General features: G+C 34.5%; 2 protein-coding genes across 2 annotated transcripts; both read right to left on the reverse strand.

Annotated features, from left to right (window-relative positions):
• Positions 1-4,638, reverse strand: LOC120341826 (protein Wnt-4-like). Its single transcript, XM_039410385.2, has 6 exons — positions 4,080-4,638; positions 3,929-4,010; positions 3,257-3,404; positions 2,786-3,117; positions 1,656-1,796; positions 1-1,592 (listed from the first exon to the last, which is right to left on the reverse strand). The coding sequence occupies exons 1-6, from the start codon at positions 4,157-4,159 to the stop codon at positions 1,293-1,295; spliced, it is 1,083 nt and encodes a 360-aa protein (XP_039266319.2). The 5' UTR covers positions 4,160-4,638; the 3' UTR covers positions 1-1,292.
• Positions 4,639-5,115: 477 nt separating this feature from the next.
• LOC120342435 (chymotrypsin-like elastase family member 2A) lies at positions 5,116-9,807 on the reverse strand. The gene is made up of 8 exons (XM_039411267.2): positions 9,543-9,807; positions 9,385-9,464; positions 9,097-9,221; positions 8,745-8,878; positions 7,044-7,205; positions 6,818-6,972; positions 6,576-6,725; positions 5,116-6,226 (listed from the first exon to the last, which is right to left on the reverse strand). The coding sequence occupies exons 1-8, from the start codon at positions 9,613-9,615 to the stop codon at positions 5,957-5,959; spliced, it is 1,149 nt and encodes a 382-aa protein (XP_039267201.2). The 5' UTR covers positions 9,616-9,807; the 3' UTR covers positions 5,116-5,956.
• Between the last annotated feature and the right edge of the window lie 232 nt (positions 9,808-10,039).

Below are 10,039 nucleotides of genomic sequence, written 5' to 3' on the forward strand. Positions count from 1 at the left end.
GTTACTCAACGCAAAAGCGAGCACTAATAACTGAAATTTATCCGACTAATAAAATCCGCTAATAAAATAAAACAGCTGATTGTTACGTCATGCAGAAGTCAGCGTTCATTTGCCACTGTTGCCGAAAAAGCGGAGAATATAGAACAGATGATAACAAAAATTCCTTGAATTAAAATCGTCTTTTCGTATTACGTGCTACCTTTTGAAATGAAAACAAAGTATTATTTGTTACTAAATTTCTAAGGAGCATTTTAAATTTATTTTCAGGCAGTCTTATACGAAAAATTATTCCGTATTAGCAACTGTGGGAAATTTAAAGTTAAAAATTTTTCAACGGTTTTTGAAGTACAACCAGCGCCTAAATGAACATGATGAACCTGTCTTCCACTAATTGGATACGTCAGTGTACATAACGATCGTTTTAATATTATGGTGCTGTTGTTGTTATTCTTCTCCTTCGTCATGATGAGGTCGCTATTACTTTTACTTAGAATGATACTTTTACTTATTTCAAAAATTTCTGTGGACTTCAAGAGATTGTTTTATATGTGGCAGAATAAAAATTAGCGATACCTTGTGACGTGTCCATATATTTGAGCATAGCTCTCTTGTTTATCATTATGTTGGCACGCCAGGTAATCCGAAAAGTGTTCTCGAAGCGTCTTGGCTTCTACACCAATAACAATTCCCTATAATTTTCTCACCAAATTCTATTTGGGACACCAGTATGAGGGAATTAAAGACACATAAAGTGTAAATCGGAACTGGGTAATGAGAAATGAAGATTTGGAAATCACTGTTCTAAGCGAATAATATACGGGACAAAAGTACTAAGCATATAGAAAAATTGAACAAATATCAGTTTTATTAAATTTTAAATCGGTTTTTATTCTGGAACAAGCTTTAATAATTTAAAAGCGTTTTAAAAATGAATAATAGTTCAATGTTTAATTTCGAGGCCTCTAAGGCTTGATGCCCCCAGGCATCAGCCTACTTTGCCCAATGGTAAATCCTACCCAGTGTATGGCCCTGGTGGAGCATGATTCCGCTTTTTTGTAGAGCGTACTTCACTGTGATTAACCTCTTGCACTCCATTTCCCGAGGCAGAATTGTTTTGATTTTATCATGCAAGTTGATTCTTGCCGCATTTTGTATTGCCAACAATGTCAAAAACGCATTTTGCAATTTTGTAATAACCATTCATTTAGGAAATGAAACATCTTGTTCTGAAATCTTCACACTCTCATGGTTTGTTGTAAGTGGATTACGAGCAGACTCACGGTTTAGATTTTTCACTTGCAGACATTTGAAGTTAATGTTTGATTGCAGGTATCACAGATAACTTTGCAGCAATAGTAAAACTTGCATCCGCATTTGTTTGCTATATTTAATGCCTTGATTTCGAATCCTCTACCACAGCATAGATTTTCACATGAATCAAAACCAATTGTGTGTGGCCGGCATTCGCGACCCTTAGTGGCACACAGTTTAGTGGTATGCTTGAAATATAAGAGATCTGTGTCTTTTATAACATTGTGTGAATTGTCAGACAAAACAAGCCAGTGGAACTCTCTTTTGCGTCGGATCTTCACCTGAAAACGGGAGTCAACGTTGGATATGACCAATTTTTTTAAATAATTTATTTTCGTACCTACCCATTTTGCGGTGTCATACTTTTGTCTTAATATCCCCGCAACGTGTGAAAAGGCAGGCAAACTTCTCCAACAAGTTGTCAATTCGCAACCTCCTGTCGCTCCATGGCATGCACATCGGTGCTGCATATTGCTCTTCAAAACCTTAAAGAAGATAATAAAAAATCGTGTACAAAAATATAATGTATTGTTATAAAATATAACGTCATTTACGTTTAGCCAGACCACAGATAAAGATATTTTGAGTAATTCACAAAGACTTAGCGTCGAGCTCAAATACTTTTTCGACGTAACAAGTCCGATATAATTTCTTTACCAATATTTTTGTCAATTATTGTCAATTTTGAACGGGAGTAAATTTGAAGTTTTTACAAACAGAGCTGGGTCTTTTGTACAGAGCTCCCACCAGCGCTCAAAATAAGAAATTAATCCCAACTGGATAGTTACTAATTTATTATTTTAAACGTAAAGTTTTTTTTTTCTGAAATCAGACATTTAGGAATTAGTGACGGGAGATTTGTACAGAAGATCCTTCAGTTGTATATTGCAGCATAACTGATAACACGTCACAGAAATAATGGATATATGCTTTCCGTGACAGTATTTTGTGTGTGACAGTATTCAGTATGATGTGTGTTGAGCATAGGGCTGGGCATTTTCGAATACCTGATGATTTTAGAATCGAATCGAATATTTTTTTCAAATCGAATCTCGAATACTTGGGAGTCAATGAGACATATGTAATTGTATGCAACTTTTTATTGTAATTGGTCTCGTCAACACATGAATTAGTGAAAACATAGAATACGTCACTAAGACATATTGTTGGGCGTTCACACACTAAAAAAAAACGCGTTTTTATCAATACCTTACTACAAAAAATAGAATGTCAGAATTGCAGCGAAAAAATTTGGCTTCAATAAAAAAAATCGGAATCCAGGTCATTGGCGGAAAGAAAAAACAAGATGACGGCGATTCGAGATTTTGTTCTGAATTGATTCGAATAATTTACTATTCGATTCGAAATGCCCAGCCCTAGTTGAGCATCGATGAATGCACTGGAACTTTGATTCAGATTGAATTCTCGTACTTATACTGATTGTACTTTTACAGTTAACAAAAGTAATACTCACAATTCTTCCTACTTTGTTATTGTGTAGGTTTGTAAAAACTTTATTTTGAAAACGCCGAGTTAATTTCGCAGACTTAGAACGATTGCGTCCATTAGGTTCCTCTGATTTCAAAGATAACTCCCCAGAATTAAGAAATGCTCTTGAGAAGTATATTCCCCAATCAACATTGTCCGAACAGTCAGACCATTGGAACGCATCACTTTTCGGGGCAATTTTGTTCCAACTTTTGTCACATTTGCACCCATCAATGTCTCCATTACTGCAATGTTTTGTTGATGTATACACGACAGCCGCTGAACTAAGTGCGTGTAAGAACGCCGACTCGCGACTACCTAAAAATCAGCAAAAATAAAAAAAGAAGATATTATATTTTTTTCAGAAGTTTTGGTGGCAATTTTTTAACAATCCGTATCCTATATTTTTAACATTATTCTACGCAAGACAGGTACACTAACAAGCATTTGGCATTACCTTTTTTCGGTTTGAATCTGAATAATTTCTTCATTTTTGACAAGGAACAATCCCAGTTTCGCTGGCGAAGCTGATTTTGACATTCTTTGATCGTCAATTTCGCCGCAGAAATTATCGCCACCATACTACTTTGAAAATCTCGACAAATCTGTGAAATCAAACATCAGAAAATTTTAGTTTCACATTTACAATAGAAATCGTGCTTGTAGTAGTAATGGTCGGAAGACACTTGATATATTGGTCACTGTGTATCTAAAGTTAAAATATACAAGAGTTTTTCGAATTACGTTTTCGAATAAGTTCAGATAAAACCACTGTGACGTAAATTTTGTGACATAATCTATAAAAAATTCATATTCCTGGAAGACACATTTATATATATGTATAAAAGTCTAGATAAATATACCAAAGTATAAATCTCATATCATTTGACAAGTTTGAACTTTATATGTTTGATAAGAAGCAGATGGGCATGGAACGTTATCTTCAGTTCAGTCAAAATTAAAAATACGCAGTTTGTTCCTATCGGTGACAATAGTATTAAAATGTATAGACTGATCGCTACCGATCGGAGCAGTTGTCAAGAATATTTAGTATTTCAAAATATTCACACAAAAAGTGTTTAGCTTCTTGTTTGGTATACAATATAATCACAAAAATACAGATACTCACTTTTCGCTGTTTTTGCTTCAAATACGAGACATTATTGCACCATAATTTTGTTATACCATCGTGATCTCCCTGACTTAATTGTCTAAATATGGGATTTTCGTATTACTGGCATTTTCCTAATGAGAATAAAATGTATAAACAAAATACTTACAACCATCGGAGCTCGTTGGAAACTATATCTCTGAACTGCGTAAGCAAAATGTAAAGCAGTATAAAGTATACCTTATTCATGCCTGCTATTACTTGTATTCGTCTTAACAAAAATACTGTTTCTTCATTTGCTTTTGCGGTTGCACAATCTTTAACATCTCATTTTATACTAATGAATCCAATTAGTCTCCTTCATGTTACATAATATACTACAAAGTGCGATATATTTTCAACGCCCCTGTTTCTAAATCGACTGGATCCTATCAGGTTGTGGTTTAACGATGCTTCCAAACTGTCATTTTGATGCAAAAACTATTACGGATATCTTTTCGCTATTTATCGAGCAGATTTATGAAATCCTCCCTCACGTAATTTTGTAGTCGATGCCAAAGCGTTAACAGATATGTACATCGAGAATGATTAATATAAATATGTTCTGGCTGATACCGCAAATTTGTATTTTATTTTATTCATAAATTATAATTTTATCATTCTGAGGCGTTATCAACAGCAACCTTTCTTATAAAGTTCTTTGGCTCGATTGTTATGAGAAATGATCATCTTTCATATTTAGGTATTTTCAATAAGCCAGACGCAAAAACGGAAAGTGACATGTCTAGTTGTTGACACTTTCATGATTTCAATTCAAAATTTTCAGTGAAGAGGGTGCTTAAGAGGCGCTCATCGCTAGAGTGTAGAAATTTAGTCTTTTATTGGTACTCCAAATCTAAAAGATATCTTGAGGCATATTCAAACAACCTCTCAGTATACCAAACTCAAAGATGTGGGGGTTATTGGAATTTTGTATAACTCGTGCAATAGAATCACTACAAAATGCTTATGGTTTTCTCAACTATATTTCGTTGGTAGATTTTTTCGCTTGAGTCGGTCACTTGTATTCACTAGAAAATTTGTGAGATAAAATATGCTTAAAAATTTTTAAAGCCTAAAATAGAAATTATTTTAAACTATTGGTTATTATCGGGTGGTGTTTTTACCACAAGCACGCACGCCAAAAAGTCGTTGAATTAGTTTCATGTCATTCATGTGTTGCAGCAGTCGAATGTTTTCTACTTTTACAAATATTTGACAAAACTAATACCTGCAAGGCTACATTTTATTTAAAGTTGTGATGAGGAACGGTATCAATCAAAATCGATTTTTATTTCAATAATAGAAATTCTTCAATGTGAAACTAAAAATCGGCGTATACCCTTAACCCCAAATCATGATTTTGGATAAAATATAGATTGTACAATAAAATTATACTTTTCGATTATTTAAAAAAAAAACTATGAAACACTGATTCAAGTATTCATCTCCTAAAAATGGAGATTTCGTTAATAATCGCTATTAACTATACTAACGTTAAAAGTTTACCATAGAAGGCTATAAATACCGTACCTTCGTTAAAGTTGCATTAATCAAATTTTCAAAATAAACATCATTGCAAAAATTATGTTGAAAATATCATTTGTTAAAAGTCATTATAACACCAAGAATTTTTCATATTTGAGAAAAACATGTACAATATATATGAATAAGCCGCGAATCATTTGATTGATTCGGTCCATTGTCATAAAATCATTTCATTTACAAAAAATTAACATTTTTATAAACTTTTAAGTTTGATTTATATCGAGTATAGTTTAGTTTCAGCAATTAACTCAGTTGCAGTCGTACAACATTTTCTTTCTATAGTAGTAGTATAATGTACCTTCGTTGTCTTCTTTGCTTTGGACGTTGGCAGTTTATTACTGTTTATTTACGGGTGCCAGCGCCGTTTCAAAATCATTCCAATCGTTACATTTTATATCAACCAGCCTGTTGCACTAGAAGTCGCAAGGACTATTCTATTCCCAAATTATGTATTACCAATCACAATATCTGTCGTCGATTTCCATAGAAATCAGCAACATCGTCGGTTCGTGATAATATTAGATGATCAAGAAAAGTGTGTGAATAAGTTTCTGGTTGACGTTCTTTTCTGTTTTCTTTTAATCCAATAACTTTTTTTATTTGAAAAGTTTCTTTTATATTTAAATCACCAGACCGAAAACTTAAGCTTCGTTTTCGCCTGCTGCTGTGCTTTGAAATGTAGGCTTTGGGCTTGTTAGATTTGCTGGACTTGACTGTGAACTTCCGTACCTGGCGAAATTTGAAGCCTATTTAATTTTAGAATATATATAATACTATGGTGGCGCATGTGAGATAATGCGTCGTGCATAATAACGGAACTCAATAAGAAATGGGTAAAACAAGAAGTGTTGAAGGACATATTGTAGCCAGTAGTTTTATTAACATTTTGAAATCGTTGATATAAGAAGCGGATGGTGTATATAATTAGGTTATTTTTAGTGTAGCTGTCACAAAATGATAGTTGTGGAGAAGGCGTGAAATTGACAGATTTTATACTATTTTTACTCAACGTTTGTAAATCTAAATATATTTACAACAATATAATATAAATTGCTATTAGATGAGGTAAATTACTCACCACTTGATAAATCCAGTTTTCGTAAGCTTGCACATTTGTATAGATCCCGGGTGTTTGCTTTCGGCCACATCCGACACCCCACGAGACAATTCCCGCCACATACCAAGAGCCATTTTCAAGTTGGCAAGCTAATGGTCCACCACTGTCACCCTGTTTCAAATATATTTATGTTGTATTTTCAAACTATTTTGAATAACTTAAATTTCGCACTTCTGGCAGAATACGATATTGCATGTACTCACTTTGCAAGTATCCATGTTTCCTCTAAACCAGTCTCCACCGCAAATATGTTGACCTTGTACGTATTTGTCTGGGTATCTTGCGCGACAATACCATTTATTCACCACAGGCATGGGGACTTCTTGGAGACTCAAAGCGTATCGTGTACCATTCTCAGCTGTTAATAACAAATGTTTACGTAAACGATAGTCACGTTTTCAAAATCGAACTAAAGTAAAAATCGGTTACATGTTGTTCCCCAACCCGCCGTGTAGCAGCGATTCCAACCTGGCTGAACTGTTCGTTTCCCTGGAAGACAGATTGGCCGAACATATTCCGTGTATTTGAAAGGTTGTGAAAGTTGTATGAGAGCAATATCGTTGATGGCAGAAACTTTGTAGTCACGAAAGTCTGGGAAATAATAAATATACTTTGTTTCAACATTTTAATGGAAATTGCTTGAATGTTATTGCGTCAATGACGAACTAAACATATCTATCTCGATGGATATTGGGAAAGTGCATCCATTATTGCATACAGGCGCACAGCCAAGATTTTCAAAGGGGGGGGGGGGTCGAAATTGGAAATTCACATTCCCTTTTAAAACAGTGGCCGCGATTACTCTCTCGTTAGAAGAGCCGACTTTTCAGCATATAATGAATGACTTTTCTGTCCGTATAATATTCAATCCAAGACAACTACGAGATTCTAAAATGTCCTTATATATTAATTTAGTTGTGTCCAACGTATTTCGCAGTTGCGTCTTCTTACGTCAAAACAAAAATAGCAGTACTCTAAAATACAACGGCAGTTTACGGGCATAAAAAGATCGAATTCCTTATCGACGTTAGGAAATCTTAAGATCTGATATAAAATCCGGTATAGTACTATTTCATTTAATATAATAGAAATACATATAAAGTATATCAGTAAATCGAAAATACATATTTATCGACCCGAAATCCTCGCGGAATGATTTTTCTGTTGTGCCAAGTAATCAATCCATGACCGATGCGGGCAAATTTAAAATGTAAATTTATTGTATTTAATCTAACCTGTGGTTGCGTCGACAAAATAAAAGCACCATTACTCCAAAACACCACGGCAATTCGCGGACATAAAAATGTGTGGTAAATGCCTGACTATATCTTGTTTCGATCCGTATTTTTGCCATTTTGTGAATACGACAAATTTGAGCTGTACCTGCAACCCTGACTCCGCTTTATCGCAATGTTGCCACTAAGATTATTTTAAGATAAAACCGTTAGAAAAAGTCTAAATAAAAATTGATTGCATATATACTTCATCACAAACCGGAAAAAAGTCGCGTTCCCAACCTTGTATAATGTTAACAATAAAATGTTCCATGGTAATTTAAAGTAATGGATAAAAAGGTAAATCCCGCGCACAATTGACTGTGTTAGTGACGGTATGGTTCCCAACGCCGACCAAACATAATGTGGGGGTGCAGACACGCGAAATTCTGCGATTTACAATGCCTAGAAGAGCGTTTTTAATCTGTCGCGAGTCTCCTACAACAAATTGTTTACGTTTTATCTCTAGTATTTTATATTGCCGCTTTTCAATCTAAAAATTTGCGTCGCCGATTCACTCCTTCATTTGTTTTTAGCATCGTGCCGCCGATAAATGTATATTAACTTTCAAAGGATTCACAATTCTGTGCGAGATCAAAAGAAATTTATTATCATCGTTGTCGCGGCACAATTTATGTGATTTAGGGTGAATAAACACCAACGTAAAAGTGTTTACGACCTAAATACCACGTCACGCTGACGAAAACCATCGGCGATTTTAGCAAAATGCAAATAAACGCGTAATTGGCGACTTCAGTTTTTCAAAAATTTTAATAAAAAGGCGGTTGACCCCCCCAAAAATCTGGCTGCGCCACTGAAATCGTATCCCCAGCTGATATATAGGTGAACTCGATACCTTTATGATATATGAATCGTTTCACCGATGATGTCTGCCAATTCCCTTTCTTCTGTTCCTCTTCACTTCTTGTGTGCATACCTGCTGTAACACGCCATTGTTTTGGAGGATGCTTAGGGAATGTGTTTGGCTTTCTGAAAATGTAAAATTAGATTATGTTTCAATACAATTAGTACTATACCATCTAGATAACTATTATTAGTAAATTACTCCGTAGAAGCAATTATATCAACAATTAAATATTCTACTTTGCGTGAAATATGACAAGTGAAATTCCTTCATATCTTCCATGAAAATATGCGGATTTCTCAAGACTTATTAATATTTTGCATAAATTTTTCTAAAATCTCACCCTGGAATATCGAGACAATGTGCAGCCGTTAATACCCATTGTGAATGTAGTAGTGTACCACCGCAAATATGTCCACTTCTGGTACCTGTTGTTCCTCGCATTGGTTTGCCAAAATTGAGGCTTACCTGTATCAAAAAGAGAAAATCACGCTCGGTTCAATGCGGCTTTAATGTTTTTTACCATTCCGAATATTCTTGTTATTCTGGATCACGTGCAGGGAATATAAGAACGAAAAACTTTTATTAATCGATCAACACAGTTTTTTAAATTCGAAGGAGTATAACTTACCACCCACGGCCATGCACGTCGCTCAGTTTTATATCCTCCGACTACTCTTATATTTGGCGGAACTGCTGTTCGACCACAATCTGAAAATATGATAATCGAGTTTTGTAACAAATTGTGGAGATGCTACTGTATGAAAAATAATATATATACGAACTCACCCATTCCAAACGCAAAATTTATTCCGTAAAGAAAGTAAATGAAAACGGCTAAATATGTTATATCCAACACCATGTCGTTTGTCTTTGCCAATGGATTCACGTAATGATTATGCTGTATGAGTTTGAAGGCTAATATTTTATACACAAAGACCGCTTCGTCCCACACAGTACAAGTTCCTATTGCAATCAAATCTCTTTTTTTCTTCTTACCTCCTGTCTCGGAAATTACTGTAACCAGTACTAGAGTTAGTGAAAAAATGGCGACTGTGAAAAACTAAATTAAAAAAAAAATCAATTTTGAAAACGTCACATATAAGAAATAAATATTTACTAATAACGCGATTGTGGTGTAATTTACCTACTACAGCAGTTTCACGGATATTGTACCGATGGTATCGACTAATTATTTATTTAAATCACCATAATGCGTTTTACGTATGAAATAGATATTCACGACTGATAATTTTGCTTCTAACTCAATTTTCATATAAACAAAA

This window comes from Styela clava, chromosome 3 (genome assembly GCF_964204865.1).
Source record: "Styela clava chromosome 3, kaStyClav1.hap1.2, whole genome shotgun sequence".
Taxonomy (NCBI): Eukaryota; Metazoa; Chordata; class Ascidiacea; order Stolidobranchia; family Styelidae; genus Styela; species Styela clava.

What these genes read in the sequence shown, in the direction of transcription:
- LOC120341826 (XM_039410385.2), bottom strand. Translation starts at nt 4,159, where the DNA reads ATGAATAAGGTATACTTTATACTGCTTTACATTTTGCTTACGCAGTTC. An exon ending in TCCAACGAGCTCCGATGGTT is followed by an intron (nt 4,011 to 4,079) that starts GTAAGTATTTTG and finishes TCCCATATTTAG; the next exon opens with ACAATTAAGTCAGGGAGATC. An exon ending in ATAACAAAGTAGGAAGAATT is followed by an intron (nt 1,797 to 2,785) that starts GTGAGTATTACT and finishes ATCTTCTTTAAG; the next exon opens with GTTTTGAAGAGCAATATGCA.
- LOC120342435 (XM_039411267.2), bottom strand. Translation starts at nt 9,615, where the DNA reads ATGGTGTTGGATATAACATATTTAGCCGTTTTCATTTACTTTCTTTAC. An exon ending in ACGATTCATATATCATAAAG is followed by an intron (nt 7,206 to 8,744) that starts GTATCGAGTTCA and finishes ATTATTTCCCAG; the next exon opens with ACTTTCGTGACTACAAAGTT. An exon ending in GGCGGGTTGGGGAACAACAT is followed by an intron (nt 6,973 to 7,043) that starts GTAACCGATTTT and finishes TGTTATTAACAG; the next exon opens with CTGAGAATGGTACACGATAC.